The sequence below is a fragment of the Rhinoderma darwinii genome, chromosome 5, assembly GCF_050947455.1.
Source record: "Rhinoderma darwinii isolate aRhiDar2 chromosome 5, aRhiDar2.hap1, whole genome shotgun sequence".
NCBI classification, from domain to species: domain Eukaryota; kingdom Metazoa; phylum Chordata; class Amphibia; order Anura; family Rhinodermatidae; genus Rhinoderma; species Rhinoderma darwinii.
This window is the reverse complement of record NC_134691.1, coordinates 50,893,189-50,920,764: the sequence shown is the minus strand read 5'-3', so window position 1 is coordinate 50,920,764 and position 27,576 is coordinate 50,893,189. Positions and strand designations below refer to the sequence as shown.

Below are 27,576 nucleotides of genomic sequence, written 5' to 3'. Positions count from 1 at the left end.
TTCAGGGGGTACATTGTACAGACAATATCAGACATCACATAGTGACAAAACAAATTTACAATTCAAACAAGAGGAGTGAGGACCCGGCTCGCAAGAGTTTACAATCTATGAGGAAATAAGGGAGACACAAAGTGTAAAAAGTTTTTGTTAAAGAGGCTCTGTCACCGGATTTTGCAACCCCTATCTCCTATTGCAGAAGATCGGCTGCATTGTAGATAAGAGTAACGTTTTTTGTTTTTTTTTTAAAACGAGCATTTTTGGCCAAGTTATGACCATTTTTATATTTATGCAAATGAGGCTTTCTAAAGTACAACTGGGCATGTTTAAAGTAAAAGTACAACTGGGCGTGTATTGTGTGCGTACATCTGGGCGTGTTTACTTCTTTTACTAGCTGGGCGTTCTGACGAATCAGCATCATCCACTTCTCTTCGTTAACACCCAGCTTCTGGCAGTGCACAGACACAGCGTGTTCTCGAGAGATCACGCTGTGACGTCACTCACTTCCTGCCCCAGGTCCTGCATCGTGTCGGACGAGCGAGGACACATCGGCACCAGAGGCTACATTTGACTCTGCGGCGGCATCGGCATTTGCAGGTAAGTCGATGTAGCTACTTACCTGCAAACGCTGATGCTGCTGCAGAATCCACTGTAGCCTCTGGTGCCGATGTGGCCGACACGATGCAGGACCTGCGGCAGGAAGTGAGTGATGTCACAGCGTGATCTCTCGAGAACACGCTGTGTGTCTGCACTGCCAGAAGCTGGGCGTTCTGAACAGAAGCGGATGATACTTCTCGTCAGAACGCCCAGCTAGTAAAAGAAGTAAACACGCCCCGATGTACGCACATAATACACGCCCAGTTGTACTTTTACTGTAAACACGCCCAGTTGTACTTTTGCAAGCCTCATTTGCATAAATACAAAAATGGTCATAACTTGGCCAAAAATGCTAGTTTAAAAAAAATAAAAACCTTACTGTAATCTACATTGCAGCGCCGATTTGCTGCAATGGCAGATAGGGGTTGTAAAATCTGGTGACAGAGCCTCTTTAAGTTCTCATGACTAATGTAAAAGGGGCACCAGGGAAAGGAGTCAGATTAGGGATTGTTATAGGCCTGTCTAAAAAGATGTGTTTTCAGGGCACATTTAAAACTATTGATGATGGGAATTAATCGGATTGTCTGGGGTAGCACATTCCAGAGGACGGGTGCAGCACGAGAAAAATCTTGGAGACGGGAGTGGGAGGTTCGGATTATGGCGGAGGTTAATAAAATATTGCTAATGCTAGCTGACGATATTTACTCAAGCTTCCATTTTTTGTCTAAGCCGGAAGTAATATTTTGTCTCACTGATTTCGCTATCAGGACGTTCTTGCCTATATTGCGTATTCTCCGTCATCAAAAATGCCGGAAAAGATAGCGCTGCATGATGCACTATTCTATCCGGTAAAATGACAGAAACCCGACGGAACCCATTAGAGCCAATGGTGTCCTGTGATTTTGTGAATTTTTTTTAAAAAGAGATTGATACAAAAAAACAATACTATTCAGTTTCATACAGATGGGTTAGATAGGGCAATTCAGTAACAGAGAGGAAAATATTTCACCAGAGCTTTTCTTTCATTTGCTTTCTTGTGCATTTAACTTCCATATGTGGGCTCTACAATTTTTATTTTCTTAGCCATGGATGTTCTTTGTGAGGTGTCCAGATATTAATACGAAGTGTCTGCATGAGAAAGAGAGGAATACTCATGTTTTCTGTTCTGCTACTTACGCCTTCATCACCTATTTTACATTTACTGCAAACGTTGGAAAACATACAATGGGAAAAAGCCTTGGAGTGATTTAAGAAATAAACTATAATTTTTCGACTGCGGAGCGCTTCCATATACACCATCACTTTGCAGATTTATAAAGCATCTGGCAGTGCTCAGAGCGAGCAATATATTGTTTTAGTGGAATACTAAAGTCTTCAGCTCTGTAACGGTTTAACTGCAGCTCTGTGATTCAGCTGGCGCTGGCAGAACATATTGAAAGCGCCAGTCGTGTACCAGCTAAAAATCTTGAACTTGCCTACACTTGTTTTAGACATTTACACTTGCGCACTTACGACATGCGGTTATCTTCCTCTATCTGATGTTGAGATTCAGCAGCCGTCTGCCTAATAAGTAATGACATCACTAGACTCCACAGGAATGGAGAGATCGCTTGGTCCCACCCGCTAGCTATGACAGCAATATATTCACTTTGAAGAGGATATATTTTTATTGTATTGGAGACACTGTGGGATCAAGGTTGGTGGAGGCCCCTGGACAAAAAAAAATGTGGTCCACCCTCCAGTTACATATAATGCATGGCTATATAAAGCTGGCCATACACATTAGGTAATTATCTATAGATCCCGACTATGTTGACAGGATCCGCGGACAATGTCATTTATATACAGGGCAGCCTAAATGTCCTCCATATTTTACTGTTGTGCAAAACAAGGATGTTAATGGATTTTAACATGCCTTATCCTTTGGAGGTAAGCAAAGCCGGATGTGTCTGCCTCGTCCTGTGGCAATAAACATGGCTGACCACTAGTTAGCTGTGCCGGTAGGGTATTGGAGCGCTGAGTGTGGAGAAAGAATCTTCGGTATTCGTAAAATATAAAAGTTGCATTATCTATTTTCTCAAACCTCCACATTCTTGAAGATACACTTGAAAACTGTTCAAACTTTTGTATCTTGATGCTGAGAGTGTCTGGAATGCGCTTGAGGGAACTCCCAGGTGAAGCCCCTGGGCAGTTATCCCATTCGCCATCGCTATAATTCAGTCCTGATTGATCATAACATTCTAGAAAAGTATAATATAAGTTCGCATCCAATTTCTAATTGGTAGTTTTTGCCATCCGGTATCTTCTTCTGAGCAGATAGTAGCCTCCATTGGTAATCAATGCTGCATTTACATTGGCTATTTGCTGCCCTGTGATACAAGAGATATATAGTTGTCTTTGCTTTGAAATGGAGTTAATTTTCAGTCATACAGTTCAGTAAAACCAGCTTTTTCTGTATTATTTTAGTGTAATAATTCCCTTGTGGCATACGATAAACATTTTATTATTTGTGTTATACGTGGCGTATATTTTCACTTGTGATCGTGCTATCCTGGCCCGCTGAGCACCTCCATAGCAATACCACAGAGTCCATTTCTGAATGGAATTGCCTTGGACAAACTCCAAGCATATAAGATGCCTTTTCGGGTTTGGGTAGTGCCGGCTTATTTCCTTCTGTTTGCAAGTAGTATTGTTATTTATTGTTGCTATAGTATTTATTATCGGTGTTGCTTTTATTATTTTGTATTAGCAATCGACCCTCAGTAAGCATCTGAATAGTATTTTTTGAGACTATCCTATCTTCGGTTCTCTCCTCATGCTTCTCAATATCCTGTTTAAGATTTACTGTCTTTTTTCCTGCTGGTTCCTCTTCATATTGTGTTATGTATAGTGCATAGAACAATGGTGGCGTAGGCTATATTAAAAAAAAAATGCAAAGAAATTCTGGCTGCGATCTGATTGGCCGCTATGAGAATTGGCACTATGACCCTTAGAGCATTTAATCAAACAGGTTTGGGTCTTTCCAACCTTTACTTCATTTCTCCTAATAGATCGTTGTTGAACCGAATTCCCCTTTGTCCCGGCTCTATGAATACCGGTTAATTACAGTTATCATGCCAGCTATCTTAAGAAGGTTATTTCACCGATATAGTTTAATTTAACATACACCATATGGAACCAATAGGAACATTTCCTAATGTGAATGCTTGGAAACTCTTACATTCATATGTTAAGAGTACACATCCTTTCCTCATTAGCTGGAAAGTAGAGCGATTTTGGCACCGGTTCTATGTGGAAGCTTTGTGCTGCTTTTATATGAATTTTGTTTTTAGGCTTTGATGACACTGTTTAGAATAGGAAGTATCTAATAAGTCAAGCATTTTGTCTAATGTCCTGCCAGTATATTTAATATATGCCTGGAGGTCTGAAATACTATCTTCTTCACTGCAGTAATATGCATTTAATTCTCTGAAAGCAGAAGGTCGATCTTTTTAAAAAGATTCAAAGTAGATTTTCGAGTACAGTAATTTAGAACATCTGGCCGAGGGTACAAGAGTAATGTACAGTTGGTTTTTATGGTTTAATCATGATCATGTTAATGCACACCGGTAGCTAATTAAAGAAAACTTTTATTGTCCGCTTTAAATGGGTTATAGAAGGAATACAAGTAGGGATCAGCTCGTAGCACTCAATGGTAAATGGTGCCTTTATAGTCACAGTCTAGCAGCTGGGACTCTATGTAAAACCTAGGTCGCTTTAAATGTTTACAGATAGATGGTTTTGGTTACTTGCTTTGTTCCCGGTCACAAATCTAGCCTTGATTACCCTCCCTACCTCACAGTGGAGTTCACCCAGAGGAATGCTATACCTAAGGGCATCTTTTGTATCAGTACAACAGGTGACTGCAGGCGCACAGGAATCGGTAGTTAAGCCCTAGGCGCTGTTTGAAGTTTCACGCTTTCCAGTAGTCATTCTAACTAATTGCCATATATTTTTCACTGTACCCTTGGGGGATTCTTAATATACTCAATTAGTTTCAGAAGTGTGCATAATAAATCAATGTCTAGGGGATCCTGGCTTCTTTACACTTATAAATTGTGGTAAAGCACTTGCCTTGTTGGTCTCTTCAATTACCAGAGGCCTTCCTTCATTAAGCAAGTCATTCATCCAACCGCTACAGTACAAGTGGTCATTATGCCCCGTTATTTTCTAAAAGCATGTATTTGTATCACTAGCCTGCAGCTACAGTCATCTTAGTTACCCCTTCAATATCCATTTCTGTAATGTTACTCAGTGGCGCACTGACGGGGACTCCAATGGGTCTGGAAAATTCCCCCACCCCAGATGCCCTGAAATTATTATACTTTTTTTTTTTTACAGGAACTTTTTTTTTACATATAATCTGCAAAAGCAGGCAGCAGCGCCCCGATTCAGTTTAGCTCCGCCTTCTCCTCCTCTCTGCTTTTGGCAGTGCCAGCAGCAGGAGGAAGAAGGCTGGGAGCACCCCAGCGCGAACCTCCTAATCTCAAAGAGGGTGAGTGTGGCTGGTTTCGGCGCTGTGCCCTGCCTCTCTTAGACAAGAGGATGAAGAGGATGGGACTGTGGCTGCCAGTGTTGACAGGGAGACTGAGAGGTAGCAAGGAGGAGGCTCAAAAGGGCAGCCAGGAGCAGCTTCAGTCTCCACTCTCCACACTGTCCACCAATGAACTTGGTCTCTGTATGAGAGAAGTTACAAATGGCTAGTAGTATTACAGAACTACTACTTCTCTCTCACTCCTCTCTGTGTGTCTTCGCATAGTATTATCATATTGCAATGTTTTGCAGCTATTTTTTACAAAATTTCTAAATTAACAGCATGCCCCCAATTCCACATGGACATAATAGATTTCCGTTGGGTGAAAGCAATAATTTTATCATTTTGGCACACCTAAGTGCTTGTTATTAGTCTATCCATTTATAGCCAGATTTAGATATAGTCCCATCATAAAAGTTAATCACCTCCAACAGAACAAGTTCCCAAAATATAATTAGATGCAATTCCCAATTTTTGTTGTTGTTGTTGTCCATCCCAAGTTAGGGAGAGGGGTGGTTATGGGGTCATTTATTTGTCGTACTTGTATTTGTGAGCTGTTTTGTTTATAATAAAAAACAATAATAATAATTAAAAAAAAGATGCAATTCACAAAAAAGCTATCCATTATGACCCAAAATCACAAAAATGTAATTAAAACGTAGAATGTGGTGGTCCGGGTTCAATACGTTTAAATGAATAAATCACGTGACATGAATAAAAAAAAAAATTAGGTATGGTATGAGTAGAAACATCCTGAGAGCAGCGGACAAAAATATGCATTCGAGAAAAATCAACGGATAAAATGGTTGAAGCTGATACCGTCCAGTTTAAGACACGCTCTGAACCTCTAAAATAAACACCACCTCAGACCCCAATGCGCATTTTGCTATCCGCTTACTCAGGAGGTTCTGAGTGATAGATATGTCACAGTTGACATTGTGTTGCTGTGCATTGGATCCTGTGTGCCGTTATGGTTCCTTGACTGCTATTTACAACTAGATAGGCCTAAAATAGGTCCACATGATTGGTCATCAATGCCTGATCGGTGGGGGTCCGACACCCGGACCCGCACTGATCAGCTGTTCTGGCTGCCTTCGGACACCAGAAGCTATGCAGGGGTCGGGGCCAGAAACAGAGGGTCTGATATGCAGAGGTCGGTGCGAGAAGCAGAGGGTCCGACCACTGTATAGCGTCCGTGCTGGGTTACTTCAGTTCCCTTCTAATCACTTGATTAGGAGCAGTATTGCAGCACGGGTGCTGTACAGTGGTGGGAACCTTCTGCTTCTGGCATCGACCCCTGCATATCGGACCCTCTGCTTCTGGCACTGACTCCTGCATAGCTTCCGGGTACCAGAGGCAGCCATAATGGCTGAACGGTGTGGGATCCGGTTGACACCCACCGATCATACACTGATGACCTATACTGTGAATACAGCCCCCCAACCTCCCAACCTAGACAGCCCTTTTAAGTTGGCCATATTTATTTTCGTTACATCCAGACTGTCATAGATGATTAACAAATACTATTACACATGTAGTGCTTAAACAATTGTTAATGATCATCATTTTTCCTGTTGTCAAGGGGTGTTTAAACCATGAAGAACATATTTAACCGTGAAGAACATTGAAGATGCTGATCAAGCCTGTTCAAAATTCTTAGTGGTGCTACAAGTAACTATTTAGCTTGAAGAATCACTGGTTATTGTTGCATGTTCCAAACTGTATCACATTATTAAAGTCTGAAATGATTTCTTGAACTGACTTTGATATGCTCAGAGGGATCAATCATGGATGGATCTCGGGTGTCGGGGAATATGTCATTTTATCTTGGTATGTCACGCATTTCTAATTACGCCACCAAAAATTTTATTTGAGTTCTGGGTGGAGATATACATTTTATATTTTTACTTGGAGAGTCTGACAATCCTATTAGACAGTGACTCATCTTGTTAACTACATGTTCATTTTTGTTTTTTAGGTTTCTACACAAGAGCAACAGAGGAAAGATTGTACGGAAGGCCGTACAGTGGACACATCGTCTCGTTATAGTGGAGCCCAGGACAGTGGCATTGGTAGTGATAGTGTGAAAATTAGAATTGTTCAGATAGAACCCCAAAGTGGCACAAGTCATCACAGAATAGTGAGACCGTCCAAACAGTCATCAATTGTGAAGAATCTGAATTTCATACCGTTTGATATTTTTATCACTGCCAGCCGCATATCCTTGATGTCCTACTCATGCACAGCGGTGCCTAAATCCAAAGTAGATGGTAGAGACAATGAGAAGTTGGGCAAAATCTCCTTAAATCAGTCCGCTACAGAATCTGAGGAAACACCCGAACGACCTGTGCAGTCATGTATATCCTCACTCACGGCTGAGGACCTTCTTAATAGCAAGTCGTCTTCTCCAGTAAATGAAAAAACCGGCCTGCTTTCTCTAGAACGCTTACATGCATCTACGAGGTCTTCTGCTCGACAAGCTCTGGGCATCACGATTGTGCGTCAGCCCGGAAGAAGAGGAACTGGAGACATACAGCTGAATCCATTTCTACATCTTATTGTTTCCCAACCTTCTTTGCTGATAAGCTGCCATCACAGGAAGCAAAAGGTGGAAATATCACTCTTTGATGCACTCCTTAAGGGAGTCGATCCGGAATACAAATGCTCAGGTATGGATGTTCAAAGTGACTTCAATGGAATCTGTTATGTCAAACCTGCAATCAAATCTATGGGCAGCATATTATATAGCAGGAGGAGCTAACAAGATTGATTGTGTGAAAAGATTCAGGATAACCTTTAATGTATTGATCAATATTCCTGCTCCCTGTGACCATAAAAGTCCTATGGGCGGTCACATTCGGTGATTGGCAGTCATTTTTGTATGCACGCTTATACAGGGAAGGATGTCAATCAAAGGTTGAGACCGCCCACTGGACTCTTAAGCCCACATTAAGCAAGTAAATAAATTACAGATTATTTTGACTTTTTTTTCCCACAAAACTATCTATTAATCTGCTCAGCTCCTTCTACTCTAACATAATGTCAGCTGTTATATACAGCTGCGGGAGTCAGCTGTATATAACAGCTTAAACCATGCGCTAACTGCTGGGATCAGAGAGAATGCCGATTCCAGCTGTTTAACCACTTAGATGCTGCAATTAATAGCAACCGCATTTAAGCTGTTAGAAAGTGGGGAGCTACCCCCTTTCGACAGCCCGTCTCACCCCCCTTCCCTTTACACGATTGCGGTGTGTCAATGGTTGTCATGGAAGCCTGGGGGCCTAATGAAGACCCCCTGGTTTAAAGGAGTTATCCAGGTTATTAAAATTGGTGGCCTATCCTTAAGATAGGCCATCAGTATTAGATCGGTGGGGGTCCGATGGTTGACGCTCCTACCGATCAGATGTTTGAAGTCGGATATGATAGGACATCAATTTTAGTTACCAAAATAACCCTTTCAACCCCTTAATGACACAACCTAGTTTGGGCCTTAAGGCTCAGATACCAGTTTTCAAATCTGACATGTCACTTTATGTGGGGATAACTCTGGAATGCTTTTACCTATCCAAGCGATTCTGAGATTGTTTTCTCGTGACACATTGTACTTTGTTAGTGATAAGATTTGGTCGATATATTCAGTGTTTGTGTGAAAAATAGCAAAATGTTGAAAATTTTGAAAAAATTAGAATTTTTCTGAATTTAAATGTATCTGCTTGTAATACAGATAGTAATACCACAAAAAATAGTGACTATTTCACATTTCCCATATCTCTACTATACGTTGGCATCGTTTTTTGAACATCCTTTTATTTTTCTAGGACGTTACAAGGCTTACAACTTTAGCAGCAATTTCTCATATTTTGAAGAAAATTTCAAAAGCCTCTTTTTTTAGGTACCAGTTGAGTTCTGAAATAGCTTTGAGGGGACTATATATTAGAAACCCCCATAAATCACGACATTTTAAAAACTAGACCCCTTAAAGTATTCAAACCAGCATTTTTAAAGTTTGTTTACCCTTTAGGTGTTTTCACAGGAATTTAAAGCAAAGTAGAATTGAAACTTACAATTTCATTTTTTATGCAGAAAATCCTTTTTATTCCAATTTTTATGTAAAACAGAAGGTTTTACCAGAGAAATATGTATTGCCCAGATTCTGCAGTTTTTAGAAATATCCCACATGTGGCCTTAGTGTGCTAATGGACGGAAGCACTGGCCTCCCAAGCAAATCAGCAACTAATGGATTTTGGAGCCTCTGTTTTATCAGATTATATTCTAGGCACCATGTCAAGTTTGAAGAAGTCTTGTGGTGCTAAAACAGTAGAAACCCCCAAAAGTGACTACATTAGTGAGCATTTAGACCCCACAGATTTTTCTGCTGCATTTCGTGGAATTAGGCTGTGAAATTGAAAATCAGATATTTTTCTGATGAAACATTAATTTTTAGAAGCAATAAAGGAGAAAAAGCACCCCAACATTTGAAAAGCAATTTCACCCAATTGCAGCAATACCCCATATGTGGTCATAAACTGCTGGTTGGACAAACGGCAGAGCTCAGAAAGGCAGGAGTGCTATTTGGCATGTAGAATTTGCTGGAATGGTTTCTGGGCGCCATGTCGCATTTGCAGCTTCTGATGTACCAGTACAGGGGAAATCCCTTAAAAGTGACCCCATTTTGGGAACTAGACCCCTTGAGGAGTTCATTGTAGTTTCCATGGTGTGCATGCGACTTTTTGATCAATTTTTATTCTATTTTTAAAAGGCGTGGTGACGCAAAAACAGCAATTCTACGATTGTTGTTTATTCCTTTTTTTTTTTTTTTACAGCGTTCACCGTGCGCTATAAATGACATGTTCACTTTATTCTGCGGGGCGATACGATTACGGCGATACCAGATGTTTATACTTTTTTTTATGTCTTATGGCGTTTGCACAATAAAAATACTTGTAAAAAATGATTTACTTTTTGTGTTGCCTTATTCTAAGAGCCATACTTTTTTATTTTTCTATCAGAAAAGCCGTGTTTGTTTTTTTCGTATCGAACTGTAGTTTTGATCAGTGCCATTCTTGAGTACATGTGACTCTTTGATCTCTTTTTATTCCGAGGTGAAGTGACCAAAAAATTGTGATTCTGGTGCGGTTTATTATTATTTTCTTTTACGGCGTTCACCGCGCGGGATTAATAACCAAATACTTTTTATACAATTATGTATAGTTTATTTAGTTATTTTTAATAATAAAGGACTGATCAGGGAAAAAGGGGGATTTTTACTTTTATTACTTTTAAACTTTTATTTTTTTATTTTTACACAACCGTTTTTTTCATCTTTTTTTTTTTTGGCCCACTAGGGGACTTGAAGGCAGGAGGCCCTGATCGCTATTCTAATACACTGCACTACATGCGATTATGTTGCGGGACGTCGATGGTGTTTTAACCCCTAAGAAGCTGCGATCGCTATTTAATGCGGCTTCTAAGGGGTTAATCAGCAGGGACCACCACAGCATTTGTCACAGCTCCTGTATGTGCCGGGAGGGGGGCCAGAATTGCCGTTCCTCCCGTGACGTACTATACCATCACTAAGCGCGAACGATGCGCTCATCATGATGGAATAGTACGTCAAGGAGCGGGAAAGGGTTAAACCCTGCCAGAGGCAGGTCTTTATACGAGCTGGTAAAAAAAAAAAACACAATATACTGCAATACATAAGTATTGCAGTATATTGTGCAAGTAATACAAAGATCGCTGGTTCAACTCCCTTAGGAAGACTAATAAAATAAAGTAGAAAAACAGGTAAAGTTTTTCTATAAAAAAATTCTTAAAAGTTAAAAAGAAAACCTTTTCCCATTTTCCCCCAAAAGTAATGTAAAAAAGAAACTTAATTGGTATTCCATAAAAGTCCAAACTATTACAATACAACATAATTAACCCACTCGGTGATCACCGTAAAAAACAAAAAACCGTGAGGATAATTGTTTTTTGATCACGTCCCCCAAAAACTCGTATGTACCCCAGAATGGTATCAATAAAAACTACAGCATGACCCGCAAACAACAAGCGCTCACATCTCCATCGACGCGTCAAGTTTTTATTTAGTAAAAGTAGTAAAACATAAAATTAACCATATAAATTTGATACCCCCGTAATCGTATTGACCCGCAGAATAAAATTAACATGTAATTTTTACTGCAGAGTAAATGCCGTAAACACCAAAGCCCAAAAAAATTTAAGGAAATTGCGCTCTTTTTTTCCATTCCACCCCACAAAATAGTTTTTCAGAATTTCCCAGTACATTGTGTGGTACAATAACTGGGGCTATTAAAAACAACAACTCGTCCTACAAAAAAAAAATCCCTCATACAGCTATGTAATGAAAAAAAAAGTTATGGCTCTTGAAAGGCCAGAGGGAAAAATTAAAAATGGCCTGGTCATGAAAGGGTTAAGGGTATGTTCACACGGCAGCGTCCGTTACGGCTGAAATTACGGTGCTGTTTTCAAGAGAAAACAGCTCCGCAATTTCAGGCTTAATGGTAAATGCAGGTGCTTTTCGCTTCGTCCATTACGGACGGAATTGGAGCTGTTTTTCCATGGTGTCAATGGAAAACGGCTCCAATTACGTCTCAAGAAGTGACAGGCACTTCTTTGACGCGGTCGTCTTTTTTACGCGCCGTCATGTGACAGCGGCGCGTAAAAAAATGACCGTCGGTACAGTGCATCGTAAAACCCATTCAAATGAATGGGCAGTTGTTTGCTGCCGCTTTGGAGCCGTATTTTCGGACGTAATTCGGGGCTAAAACGCCCAAATTACGTCCGTAAATAGGGTGTGTGAACATACCCTAAGAGTATTTTTTGCTAAAATGTATTTAGGATAACCATTTTAGAATGTTGTACTAAATATATTCTGCACTATGATCCTGATTTTTATCTTTATATCAGAATGAAAATAGCTGCTCGTGAATATTCAGTGAAGATTCTGCACCTGTCCGTTTTTTTTTTTAGAATACTTTAGCAGCTTCCTCTACATGCTGGTAGCAGATAGGCCTGTCAAGTGACCTCACATGCGCTGCTGTGCCACTGTGATTGGTTAAAGTCCTTCTGTAGCTCCAGACTTAACCCCTTAACAGCCTCATTAAAATTGGAAAAACTATCCTTAAAATATAACTTTTTTTATTGTAGATTTTAAATTTATCTCTCAGATATAGTTGGCGCATAAGTCAGGTTGCCCTAAGCGCATTTTAACCCCTTTAGTGATGTAACTAATTTGACAGTAAAAAAAAAATGTTCCCCTCTGTGTTCCAGCTGTAATAACTTTATTTTTTGTGTGAGACCTTGTGGTTTGTGTGATGAGTTGTAGTTTTTATAGGAGCCATTTTGGGGTACATATGGTATATTGAATAAAGTTTAATAATATTTTTTTTGGGGGGACAGCAATTTTATCATTGTTTTTTGGGATTTACTTTTAAGGCGTTCATTGGGCGGTATAAATAACATGACAACGTTATTCTACTGGGTTGTTGTGATTACGCCCATACCAAATTTTTATATAATTTTTATTATGTTTTACTACTTTTGCACCAAAAGCATCAAAGCACTTTTTACAGAATAATTTGTTTTTGTGTTGCCACATTCTTAGACCAATAACATTTTTATTTTTCTGTTGAAGAAGCCGTCTGAGGCTTGTTTTTTGTTGGATGACTTGTCGTTTTTATTGTTACCATTTTGGGGCACATACGACTTTTTGATCACTTTTTATCCTTTTCTTTTTGGGAGAACATACAAATAGTAAACTGCTATTCTTGCATTGTTTATAGTTTGTTTTTTTATGGCATCTACTGAGCGGGATAAATAACATTTTAATTTTATAGTATAAGTTGTTACTGATGTGGTGATACCGATTTGTTTTTTGTTTTTTATTTGTTGTCAATAATAAAACTGCATAAAGAAAAAAGGTATATTTTTACTTTTTATTTTTTTTACCCTAAACATTTTATTTAACATATTTGGCAGGATTATGGAGTTAACAGCCTAGGGGGTGATAACATGAACAAAAGTTCATAACCCCTCCTCTGAGGTCATCTGAGACCATACAAGCACACAAGAAAGATCACTGATTCCTTTACTGCTGTCAGCACGTCCCCCTTTGACCCCCTGTTCTTCACACAGGCAAAAATGAGAGCTGAAATGCAGCTCCCACTTGAATCGGTCTAGCTCAGGAGAGATTTGGGGCTAGGGCTTTAAAAGAAGACCAAGATTGTGGCTCTAGCCAAGTTCTGGCCTGAGCTAGAGCTTTTAGTATGCTCCCTCTGTACTCACTCAGCTGCCCCAAGCGGTGCCCGTTCTGAACTGTATTGTTCTTCTCCTACTGAACGAGCTCAGTTTAAGGTAATCAGTAGAGGGGGTTAAAGGGGTTTTTCAAATATAGCAAGTGATGGCATATCTGTAGGATTTAACATGATTGATGGGTGACCCGACTGCTCCTACCGATCCTCAGAATGAAAAGGGCTTCTACACAAATTTTCCCTGCCCTACCACACTACCAGCCACCCACTGTGCAGGCAATTACTTGAATAGAGCTCTGCTGCAGTTCACTAAGGGGCACCGTTGTGAAGGAGAACTGCCAATGGTACATCTGTTCCTTCATTTTTGGGATCAGTGGGGGTCCGACCATTCCTTGATAAGAATACCCCTTAGGCTTATTCAGTCCCAAGTAAAATGTTCTGAAAACCGGCAGACATTGAGTCATCCTCTTCTGTAGAGATAGTTATATCTGTTTCTGATTGATAGTTGAGATGTATTACTGCATAAGGAGACAGCTTTGCTGTTCAGGAATGTAGGAAAGCTTGATCACAACCTCTGAGGCCATATTCATTGACACCTAACTTTCCCAAAAATACCTAAAAAACCAAAAAGAATGGAATGAACTTTTTAACCGTTTGACAGAAGAGGGCAACTCGGTGACCAATCAGAAATGCTCAAACTTGGTATTTAGAAAAGTGCCCTTTGCTAGCTTTCATGGAATAGGACGACGCACACTTTATAAAATGTTACAAGCAGAAACATTACAATAGCCGACAAATATTTTCAATATGAAACATAAACCCTCATGTGTTTTTTGTTACAAGACTTTCCGTTTTAAAGGCGGATGAAGATTATCCAATCAAAAATAATATAGTAATTCAATATCTACTTTCCATAAGCTTGTGGAAACTGATCGTTCTCGAAGGATAAAAAGCTTTTATTTACAATGACATTAGTTGAAAAATAACATTGTTTTAAGAGATAATCTTGTTTTACTATCCCAACGAATCCATGTAATTTCCACCAAACCACTTCCAGAGGAAGATGAGTATTAAAGGGCATATATGAAATTTTGAGCTTTATAAAAGTAGGTAATGCCCTAATACAAAAATCGACACTATCTCAATGATGCGCAGTATGTGATGGTTATTACTACTATGAATACCATGATCTTATACATATACTATATATACATATCAAATTCTGTTGTAATGGCCGTGGCGACCTGAAGCTTTTATGGCATGTTGGGTTCTGCAGTTTCAGAATTGTTGGGAGCCACAGGTTGCAGTCCACAGATATATAAATTAGTGGCATATGTATTCCTGTTTATAGTATTTTACATTGTCACATACTTTGGGCCTGCTCACAACACTGAGAAAATTAAAAAGCAACAAGAGATTACCCAAATCTAGCTATTTGATTTAGATGAAGGCAAAATAACGACCTCCTGGGTAATTGAGGCCAAGTATAGGAAAAATAGAGATGGAGAGTTGTATGAAGTCATTTCTGTCACCTATTGTGAGATCCGTGCATGCTGTCCCTGTAGTCCCTGAGCCTAAAGGAGTCCCAGAAGATATGTAATACGGAAGACCAGATGAATTTGTTGAAGTCTCTGGCACGTAATTTAAATAAAGAATTGGGCACCTGGATCAGAATGGCCTGCCGAACCTAGAGAAGTCGGAGTACATTCGTGTCGTAGATGGCTTGCAAACCACGAATGCAAACCTTTGGACCATTTGCCTAACGCTGGCCATACACATGCCAAACGTTTTTTCAACCTACGGCTATTTCTCCCAACTCCACCATACGCTCGGCTTGGCCAAATATGTATAGCCAGCTTTAGTCTGCCAAATTACACAGCGAAAAAAGACTTGTGTTTAAAAAGACTCTGTCACCTCCACAAACCTCCTAAATGACAATAATCAGTATATAGCTTAAAGGCTATGTACATCTTTGAGTTTTTGTTTTTTTAAATAGTCAGTGTGTTATGAACTTAGATGTGATCGTTTACAGGTGGATCCTGCGTGTCCGAGACACCGAAACTGAATCCGTCGGTGAAACAGATTCCGTCAGTGAATAGCGAACGATACAGCCGCTCTGTATAGAGAGTACAGAACAGCTGTATCTCCAAAAGTAAAACTAATTTTGAATACAAAATTACACTAATCACACTGACTAATCTATTTCTTTTTTTTTTAAAAAGCCCTCAAAGGTGTACATCACCTTTAAAAGCGCTGATTCAGAATCTGTAATTTTTATCTTTCTACTCACTGTAAGCCGGGAAGTGATCGTGCGCTGCATGCTGATGCAGAGAGAAAACTACTTAGCTCAGCGATATAATAGGGAGGACTCCTATCTATATATATATACACACACACACTACCCATCAAAAGTTTTAGAACATCCCAATTTCTCCAGTTATTTTTTACATTAAAGAGGCTCTGTCACCAGATTTTGCAACCCCTATCTCCTATTGCAGCAGATCGGCGCTGCAATGTAGATAACAGTAACGTTTTTTTATTTAAAAAACTAGCATTTTTGGCCAAGTTATGACCATTTTTATATTTATGCAAATGAGGCTTTCTAAAGTACAACTGGGCGTGTTTAAATTAAAAGTACAACTGGGCGTGTATTATGTGCGTACATCGGGCGTTTTTACTTCTTTTACTAGCTGGGCGTTCTGAATGGGAGTGTATGATGCTGACGAATCAGCATCATCCACTTCTCTTCGTTAACACCCAGCTTCTGGCAGTGCACAGACACAGCGTGTTCTCGAGAGATCACGCTGTGACGTCACTCACTTCCTGCCCCAGGTCCTGCATCGTGTCGGACGAGCGAGGACACATCGGCACCAGAGGCTACAGTTGATTCTGCAGCAGCATCAGCGTTTGCAGGTAAGTAGCTACATCGACTTACTTGCAAACGCTAATGTTGCTGCAGAATCCACTGTAGCCTCTGGTGCCGATGTGTCCTCGCTCGTCTGACACGATGCAGGACCTGGGGCAGGAAGTGAGTGACGTCACAGCGTGATCTCTCGAGAACACGCTGTGTCTGTGCACTGCCAGAAGCTGGGTGTTAACGAAGAGAAGTGGATGATGCTGATTCGTCAGCATCATACACTCCCATTCACAACGCCCAGCTAGTAAAAGAAGTAAAAACGCCCCGATGTACGCACATAATACACGCCCAGTTGTACTTTTACTTTAAACACGCCCAGTTGTACTTTAGAAAGCCTCATTTGCATAAATATAAAAATGGTCATAACTTGGCCAAAAATCATCGTTTTTTTTAAAAAAAACACGTTACTCTTATCTACATTGCAGCGCCGATCTGCTGCAATAGGAGATAGGGGTTGCAAAATCTGGTGACAGAGCCTCTTTAAGGCTATGTTCACACGCAAACTCAAAAATGTCTGAAAATACAGAGCTGTTTTCAAGGGAAAACAGCTCCTGATTTTCAGACGTTTTTTAAGCCACTCGCGTTTTTGGAGCTGTTTTCAATAGTCTATGAAAAACGGCTCCAAAAACGTCCCAAGAAGTGACCTGCACTTCTTTTTCACGGTCAAAAATTGCCGAAAATAGGCCGTGTGAACATACACTAACAGTTCTAGTACAGCAAATAACATGAAATGGTTCAAAAGTAAGTTAAAAACATAAAAAAAATATGATTTTTTTTAACCTCAAACGCAACAATAATCTGAATTTTTTATTTTAACCAAAGGGCTTTTTTTTTTAGGGAAGACACCAAGGACAGCTGCTCTGCGGCATAGAAAGCAAATTATGGTTCGAATTTGGATGCAAACTATTCCTACAGTCTGAACTTTTGGAGATTACTTTCAAACCCTCTGATTTTATATAACCAGTGTTGGAACAGACTGCATTACGACACCCTGTAGGGCAGGATTTGGACAGTTTTGCTCTTCAGGACAGAGCACATTAATATCATAATGGCAAGAAAAATGCCTTTATAAAGGGATATTCTGGTTCTATTTCAGTTATCCCCTGTCTTTGGATAGGTGATAACTGATAGATCAGTGGAGGTATGACTGCTGGGACCCCCTATCGTTTGCCAGAACGGGGGTCTCATGTCTCCTATTCCCCCTCCCAAGCCTCAAGAACGCTTGCCAGGAGGAGTTGAATGGAGCGGAGTTATAGCCGGAATGCCCCTTTAAGTTTCATGAGGAGCATACATCCTAATATCTATTTTTTAGGGAGACTCACTCCAAGTTCCAATTTGTTCATATAAGAAAAATAGAGGCATGTGAGGTATTTTAAAGCAGGTAGAAATATTTTTGACTTATGCCCTCGTCATCTTATAAAAGGGAAGAAAACAGCTGAGGAAGGTATTTGCATTCATTGATCACAGCATGTTTCAGGCTTATAAGGATGCTTGTTGCTATCTACTAGGATTTTAAAAAAAATCTCGGCTTTGATGTTTTTCACGCACACTTTGTACATTTTTGATGTTTTACCTTTAATCACAGAGTAGGCAGCTTGTTTTGGCAGCCTATCTTGGCTGTGGCAGGAACTTGTGAGTTATGCCACATTCTGTACACAGAACTTCAGATGAACTCATAATAATGAAACTCCCACAGAGACAAATTCTGTTCCGCAACTACTGTTATTATTTTCTGTTTGATGGAGGTCAAGAAATATTCTCAGAAGTGGTTTACAATTGCACATCCACTTTTGTGGCTGATGCCTTCCAGTGCTCATGCGTTATAATAAAAAATGTTTAAAAAAAAAGTCCTTTATAAAGTCTTCATCGCTTACTCCCCTTACCCAGCTACATTTTCTAAATTGCAAAGTAATCAAATCACTGCATAAAACGGCAAGATGTTTAGTCTTAAAGTAACTTCTTTTGATCTCAAATTCTGACTTTTAATTTCACTCTTAAACACTGGACGTCAAACTTTTTTCTTTTGGGCAGGGTCATAGCAAGGCCTTGACCTCAGGCATATACAGTTCCTTGTTTTAAAGTGGACCAACCAGGGCTCTTTTTTTCTCTGGTTTCCCTAATCAAAAATAGACAAGCAAACTACTAATCTATAAATGGCCCCTAGTTTAAAGCGGCTCTGTCACCAGATTTTGCAACCCCTATCTGCTATTGCAGCAGATCGGCGCTGCAATGTAGATAAGAGTAACGTTTTTATTTTTTAAAAACAAGCATTTTTGGCCAAGTTATGACCATTTTCGTATTTATGCAAATGAGGCTTGCAAAAGTCCAACTGGGCGTGTATTATGTGTGTACATCGGGGCGTGTTTACTACTTTTACTAGCTGGGCGTTCTGATGAGAAGTATCATCCACTTGTCTTCACAACGCCCAGCTTCTGGCAGTGCAGACACAGCCGTGTTCTCCAGAGATCACGCTGTGTCGTCACTCACAGGTCCTGCATCGTGTCGGACGAGCGAGGACACATCGGCACCAGAGGCTACAGATGATTCTGCAGCAGCATCGGCGTTTGCAGGTAAGTCGATGTAGCTACTTACCTGCAAATGCTGATGCTGCTGCAGAATCAACTGTAGCCTCTGGTGCCGACACGATGCAGGACCTGTGAGTGACGTCACAGATCTGCACTGCCAGAAGCTGGGCGTTCTGGAGAGAAGTGGATGATACTTCTCATCAGAAAGCCCAGCTAGTAAAAGTAGTAAACACGCCCCGATGTACACACATAATACACGCCCACTTGGACTTTTACTTTTCAACACGCCCAGTTGTACTTTTGCAAGCCTCATTTGCATAAATACGAAAATGGTCATAACTTGGCCAAAAATGCTCGTTTTTTAAAAATAAAAACGTTACTGTAATCTACATTGCAGCGCCTATCTTCTGCAATAGCAGATAGGGGTTGCAAAATCTGGTGACAGAGCCTCTTTAATTTACATTTTTAGTATATTTTTATTATTTACCAAAAATATGCCAAAATACATGCCTGCGCTGCAATCTGTTCAATGCTGCCGTCCCCTACAGGTACTGCAATGACTGTTATGCTGTCACAAGCCATTCGATAACATTGATTTACACAGTGTGTGCATCTCTACTCATCACAATATTTTGGGAAAATTGGGTCTTTTTTTTGGCACAGAAAACTTGAATCAACATGAGGGTTGTCCATCAGCAGGATCACAACTCAAAAGCAAAAGAGGTCCTCCGCTCACACTCCACTAGTACACCGCAAAATGATCCACCTTAGGGACTGTCCTCCCTTCAGCTCCAGCTTGTAGTAAAGGTGACTGATCTTACTCTAGAAGTGCAGAGAAATAGGTTTTTCAGGCCAAACCTCCTTCCAGTGTTTGCTCCGTTCAGATAAAAAAACAACCGAGTCTCCCCGGATGCTTCCACTCCACACTGTAGCCTCTCACTGCAACAAAGTTTAAAATGGCCCGAACAAAGTGTAACTCCGCAACTTCAGATGAACAGTTAAAAGAAGGGGGTTTTAATTTTACTCACAAACATGAATAAAAACGAGCACTTTTTTTTTTATAACAATGCAAGCAGCACGCCTCACCAATCCTATACAGGCAACAGAATTGCATTAGGTCAGTTGGATATCATATATAAGGCAATTCTGTGGGGAGGTGATCAGTTAGGTGATGGGTGGTGTTTGTGGGAAAACCCCTTTAAGACCTCGTTCACACAGGGTTCTTATCTGGCATTTTAAACTTCATTAAAAAAAATTTGTGAAACGGCAACGTTTTTAAGGGATTTTCCAGTAATAAGAAATGTGTGGCCGGTTCTCAGGATAGGCTATCAATATCTTATTGGTCAGAGTCCGACTCCCGCACCCCTGCCGATCACCTTTTTTGAAGCGGCCGCAGCGCTCGTACAGGTGCTGCTTCCCCTTTATTACATATCTTCTCGTACTGTGAATCGTGGGCTCACTTGTAGCGGCAGTTCACAGTATTACAATATTCACTTGAATGAGAGAAGGCTATAATACTGTGAACCGCCACTACAAGTGTGTTGGCAATTCACAGTACGAGCAGTACGGGAATGAAGGGGAAGTAGCGCACATATACGCGCCACAGCTCCTTTAAAACAGCTGATCGGTGGAGGTGCCGGGAGTCAGACCCCCACTGATCACATATTCATAGCCTATCCTGAGGATAGGCTATGCATTTCTTATGACTGGAAAACCCCGTTAAAGTTTTTATGGGGTTTTCTTTTCAGTGATATTTTGTACATGCACCATGTATTCGCATACACAACAGCCTGACAGTCAGTCACTGCGGGAAGAGGTGGGGGAGCACTCTCCTCATAAATACAGCAGACTCACAACTTTGAGTCCGTTGTATTCTTTCATCGTTCCTATCCCCCAAATGGCAAATTTTTTTGTACCCAATGGGCCACTGCAAAAAAAATAAAAAGTATACCACGCAGTGTACGTTTTTGTTTTTTTTAAAGCATTGTAGCCATCGGGAGACGTATAACACTGTATGGCTTTTTGTCGGAGGTATGCTTCGGTGAATGCTCCTGACGTATACCTGTGATGTGAACAAAGCCTAAATCTCATAGCAGTCAGTTTATTGTAGAGATGATCGGCTCACTATTGAGAATATCTGTTGGCGGCAGGCAGAAATCTTACCTTAGTTTACAGTTTATAGATTTACAGCTGCTGCTTGCACATTCCTTGAGGTATCCGAGTTGTTTTTAGCCATGATACATATTTCTTTATAATATTTATATGAATTATTTCATGCCATCTGTATCCATGTTTTTTTTCTATGGCATTGCTTAACTTCTTCACGACTGGAATGTTTTCAGCCTTGATACCCAGAGCAATTTTTTTTTTGCGGAGAACATAGGACTTTCTTAGTGTTTAAATCTGGAGCGGATATCCTTTTTTTTTTTTTATAGGTCTTACGCAAAAAATAGTCAGAAACCTTTACGTTGATGTCACGCAGGATGTTTAACACTGGTGCATGTGGCTTGAGATGTTGCCTCTCATGAACCCCAGTCGTGCATCTACAATTCTTCCACCAGGGATATTCACAATCTCAAAATGACATCCGGTATGGGTGTCACATGGACGCCAATAATTACAGGGATGTAATTACTTTCTTCTATATGAATATTTATCTCTGATGATGTCATATTTAGATTCTGAATATCCCTGACAGAGGTATTGTTGTTCCATCATTGGTGTCTATAAAAGCCTTTGTCCTATTATGGATGACCTCATAAAGGGTTTCTTTGCATGTGCTTTCACTTTTGGTAACCATTCGTATAAATAGCTGTCCAATTAATGCATGGGATGGCTGGGTCTGCCAATGCATTTAGTTTCATAGCGGGGGAGAGGGTCCCGAACAGGGGCACTGATGGGCTGATAGAGAGAACCTCCTCCCTCTGTCAAACTCCTTAGGTACAGTGGTTGCTATTGACCACAGCTTCTTAGGGGTTAAATGGCTGGGATCGGATCCTAGCCATTAGAGTCGACACCATCAGTGATGGGGTGGGCAAAGCTCTTGTGCTCGCCCCATGACTGATCCGTAAAAGTACGCAAATGACCCACGAGCTGCAACATACTACTAAGGTGCAGGGCGGTAAGGGGTTAAAGTACTACATACAGTATAGACATACAGTGCCCACCAAAAGTTCCGGAACACCGTCATAACTTTTGAACGGCTCGAGTTAGAGGGTTGAAATTTGGTGGAATTTAATGGGGTCATAAAATCTACCAATCAACGCCAAGCAAAAACACCCCCACCCCCTTGGGGGCAGCAAAATCTTAAATGGCACGGGGGGTCGAGTGGGGGCTCATTTGAAAGCTCTTTTCAATACAAAAACGATGCTGCAAACGATTTTGAGATAGGATTTTATTTCGCTGAGATATTTAACGCTTAAGTTATCATCATTATCGGCTACCACCGGTGTTCGCATTACCCAAAATGTACCACGCGGGTAAAATCTTACATGTGTTTGGGCGCATGTGCGCTTGGGAATGTCACATCAAGGTGACTTTAAATTACGTATTATTATAATCGGCCTCGACAATACAAAATGGACCTTGTCCACGATTGTAAAATGATTTAATGTGTACACATTTCGGTAGTCGCTTGTTGTGCTCCACTCGAGACAGATCTATGAGGATTATCATGTACAGTGAGCAGAACATCTAAAGCTTTTTCATCATTACCAGCATGTTTGGGTCTTCCGGATGTTGGTGCGTCTTTAATTGAACCGGTTATTTCGAAACAGTGAACAGTTCTTTTAACAGTTGACAATGAAATTGGATCACGGATAGGATAAGTGCATTGAATAAAGCCGCTACTTCTCGATAGGATCTCATTTTTTATTCGCCATACCCTCTCATCATCAATAAAGTGATCCTTTCCGTTTCGGTCAAATGCATTTTGTGATATAACAATAGAAATGTACAAAAATGAAAATTACTCTCGGACTTAGCGCTCTCTGGAATGCACAAGCGACTACCGAAATGTGTACACATGAAATTGTTAGGGTATGTTCACACGCAGTGAGCAAAAACGTCTGAAAATACGAAGCTATTTTCAGGCGAAAACAGCTCCTGATTTTCAGAGGTTTTTTTAACAACTCGCGCTTTTCGCTGCTTTTCTTACGGCCGTTTTTGGAGCTGTTTTTCAATGGAGTCAATGAAAAACGCCTCCAAGAAGTGTCCTGCACTTCTTTTGAAGAGCCGTCTTTTTACGCGCCGTGTTGTGACAGCGACGCGTAAAATAAAGGCTCGTGGGAACAGAACTTCGTAATTCCCCTTGAAAGCAATGGGCAGATGTTTGTAGGCGTATTAGGGGCGTTCTTTCAGGCGTAATTCGAGGCGTAAAACGCCCAAATTACGCCTGAAAACACTGGGTGTGAACATACCGTTACAATCGTAGACAAGGTCCGTTTTGTATTTCTGATTGTAATAATACGTAATTTGAAGTCACCTTGATGTGACATTCCCAAGCTCACACACACACGCGCCCACACATATTTAGGATTTTACCTGCGCGGTACATTTTGGGTAATGCTAGCACCGGCGGTAGCCGATAATGAAGATGATAACTTTAACGTTAAATATCTCAGTGAAAAATCCTATCTTAAGATCGTTTGCAGCATCGTTTTTGTATTGAAAAGAGCTTTCAAATGAGCCCCCACTCGACCCCCTCGTGCCATTTAAGATTTTCCCCTTTGTGATGCCAGGGTGAAGACAAAAGTGCAGAGGTTATCGTGGTTCTCTCCATAGGATTTATGGACTAACAAATAGCAATAAATAAAAACGAGAGATTATAAAGATGCTGGATTTTCATTTGCTGGCTATATGACTAATCTAGTACAGGTGGAGCTTTGCTTTCAAATTCCAGCAACGTATTTTATAGTAAAAATAATTGATCCATGACAGGTAATCTACTTCTCTGCTATGTACTGACTCAGGAACACCAAAACTCACCTTGCAGTGTAATATCACTATGTCCCTTTACTTTTATGATGGTAATTCAATATGTTATGTTTCACACCTGAACCCAACCCCCGTTCCCTCGTAGTGATTTGTTTTAATTACATAAGTGTTTGATTGACAGCTCATATATAAAGACTGGGTGTCGCGCAGAATTATTGACAGGTGAAAGAAAAACTGTCATGAAGCAATAAACATATCACTGGTGTAGAACTAAATAAAGGTCATTTGCTGTCATTTTCAGGTGTTCGTGAATTACTTCACTGCAAATTAGGCATGTTCTAGGAATTCCCATTAGAGCTGACCACTGCAGACCCTGCCCTGAGTAGTGCGAACAAAACTGAGAGTCCCTCACGTGCCGTTGTAAATAGTCCTTACTATATGCAATAGTGTACGCTTTTATAATATGTCTATAGAGTTAGCGACTATGTTGAAGTAAAGATGAAATAGTCACTACTCATGTAATAAAAATGACGGGGCTATAAAAAAAAAAAAGAACTATTGCCTGCCCTGTCCCCTTTAAAACGTACATGTGTATATATATTTTTTAAAAAGCCCTTACGTGGCGGGTGCAGATGTGTGATCAATACATGTCACCAGAGTGACACTGTATAGGTGCATGAGGATCCTGCAGTGTCACCTCACTACTGCAACATTTCATTTGGACTACTTCTTGACAAATGGGCACAAAAATTTTGCAGTGGATTTGCCGACGAAAATGTGCCGACATTTTTTGCAGAAGGTTGCAGTGAAATCCATACCAGATTGTATGGATTTCTCTGCCAAAAAAAGCGGTGCGTCTAAAAAACAAAAAGCTCTATACTCGCCTCCCGCGTCAGCGCTTTCTTGGTCTCCCGCCAGTCTCTCTATACGCAGCCTCCAGTGAAGACATGTCGTCGCATGTGACCCCTGTAGCCTGTTATTGGCTGCATCTGTTACTCTTTATCGCTGGACGTCAGGTGTACAGATAGCGGCGAGGAAGCACGGAAAGGTTGCCAGGATAGGCGAGTACAGTGTTTTTTATTTTAAGCTTTCAGTAGGGTATGTTCACACAGGTTAGATACGCTGCATAAAAGTACACAGCGTATCCGACCTAGAACCCACAGGAAATTCCGGGCAAAAAGCTTCAACAAATTGTGGTAAAGGTTTTCGCCCAGAATCGCCTCTGCGGAAAACAGAGCCAATACTTCCCTTCACTGGTGTTCCTATAGCGATGTGACCCTCTGTTCTCCGTGCAACCTGGCCTCCGTGATGATTCTGCAGCCCATGTGACCACTGCAGCAGTCATATAGGATGAATTGTCATCTCGGGGCCGGGATGCACGGAGAACAGCGTGGGGAACAAGGAGCCATCGCTATGACAATGCCAAAGGGGTAAGTATAGACTTATTTGTTTTTTTAAATTAAATTGAAACTTGCTGTTTGTTGCGGCTTTTTAAAAAAGCGCACGGCAGATCAATTTATGAATGTTTCCTAAGCTGTTTTTTTTTCCATAGTGTTTGGATGAGATTTGTTCAAATCTTATCCACTTTGCTGCTACTGTAATACGTTTCGGATCCGCAGCTAATCCCACCAGTGTGAACGCACCCGCTTAGTGCTTTTTATCTGGACTTGAGGATTTTGCTGTAAATCTGCAGGTAATGCATTCAGCTCTATTCTTTCCGTCAAATCTGACGGAATTCTGTGATCATGTCTTAGATAGCCATGACAGCCATTCTAGATCCATTTTAAAACCGATACTGGCGAATTCTAATGAACTCCTTTGATTTAATGGGGGTTCTGGAATTTTTGACTGCAAAAATAGTGCTGCAGATTGATGACTGACAGAAACCCTGACAGAGCCCTTTAAAGGGTAACTAAACGTTCAACAAACTTCTGACATGTCATAGTGACATGTCAGAAGTTTTGATCGCTTGGGGTCTGAGCACTGAGATCCCCACCGATCGTTAAAGTCGTGTGAGCGCCGAGCCGCTTAGTTTCTGTTCGGTTTTTCTCGCGAAGCCGATGTAGCGTTGTACGGACCCATAGACTTTCTATTGAGCCCATACACCAATTGCTTGTTTTGCCGAGAAAAGCTGAACAGAAAGCAAGTGGCTCAGCGCTCACACGAGTGCTTCTGCCGCTTCGTTTTAGTGGTCGTTGGGGATCTCCGTGTTCAGACCCCCAACGATCAAAACGTCTAACGTGTCACTATGACATGTCAGAAGTTTGTTAAACGTTTAGTTACCCTTTAACGCAAGTGTGAACAGAGCCTAATACAGCAACAACCCCCTGCACTGAACCTAGATCACCATAGGCTTCTGCATGCACCTGTTTGGAATCTCATGGCTTATATGTAATTGAAGTGCCGTACTCTAAATATGATAGTGTATGTGTTTGGTTGTGTATGGACGTGTATTGTCAGACTTTGTCTGGGAAATAAAACTTTAAACATAGAGACATCTTAAATTCAATATTTTCCATAATTCACTAAAGTTGGATGTGACTTACATGATAAGGTCAAAGATACAGAAATTCCATTGCTGTCTTTAATGCCCAATGCACATAAGACTGCGATACAACATTGCCATATGTTCAGTGTAAAATCTGGGTGTAACAGGGTTACACACTGGAATAGGAATCCTGCAATTAATAATATCTAGTGTAAGACGTACTCAAGGGCTGTAAATAACAAATGGAAAATACAATATAAATTTTTGTGTATTTATATGTTCTGCATGTTCAGGAGTAGTTCTCAAATGGCTTTCCCAATTTATTGAAATGAGCACTCTATTCTCTCCTACTTTATAATAGATGTCCAATGCTGATGCTTAACCCCTTAGGCTGGGTTCACACGACCTATTTTCAGACGTAAACGAGGCGTATTATGCCTCGTTTTACACCTGAAAATAGGGCTGCAATACGTCGGCAAACATCTGCCCATTCATTTGAATGGGTTTGCCGAGGTACTGTGCAGACGACCTGTAATTTACGCGTCGTCGTTTGACAGCTGTCAAACGACGACGCGTAAATGGACTGCCTCGGCAAAGAAGTGCAGGGCACTTCTTTGCCACGTAATTTGAGCTGTTCTTCATTGAACTCAATGAAGCACAGCTCAAGATTTACGAGCGTCTCAGACGGCTCGCAAAATGCGAGGAGGAGCATTTACGTGTGAAACGAGGCAGCTGTTTTCTCTTGAAAACAGTCTGCCTTTTCACACGTAAATGACAGCTAGCGTGTGAACATACCCTGAGGGTATGTGCACACGATGAGAGGCTTTTACGGCTGAAATTACAGACTGTTTTCAGGAGAAAACAGCTAGCTCGTTTCAGCCGTAATTCCTCCTCCTCGCATTTTGCGAGGCTTCTCTGACAGCCGTAAATTTTGAGCTGTGCTTCATTGAGTTCAATGAAGTACGGCTCAAATTACGTCTGAAAGAAGTGCCCTGCATATAATGTATATAAGTGTCCTGCATATAATGTATATAAGTGTCCTGCATATAATGTATATAAGTGTCCTGCACTTCTTTTGACGAGGCTGTATTTTTACACGTCGTCGTTTGACAGCTGTCAAATGACGACGCATAAATTACAGGTCGTCTGCACAATACGTCGGCAAACCCATTCAAATGAATGGGCAGATGTTTGCTGACGTATTGTAGCCCTATTTTCAGGCGTAAATCGAGGCATAATACGCCTCGTTTACGCCTGAAAATAGGTCGTGT

General features: G+C 40.7%; 1 protein-coding gene across 1 annotated transcript in view; it reads left to right on the top strand.

Annotated features, from left to right (window-relative positions):
- The window catches only part of VPS13B (vacuolar protein sorting 13 homolog B), an 886,671-nt gene that overhangs the window by 661,338 nt on the left and 197,757 nt on the right, over positions 1-27,576 (top strand). Inside the window, exon 34 of the mRNA XM_075825953.1 lies at positions 7,146-7,836. Within this exon, the coding sequence (XP_075682068.1) occupies positions 7,146-7,836 (691 nt within the window). The remainder of the gene's footprint in view (positions 1-7,145; positions 7,837-27,576) is intronic.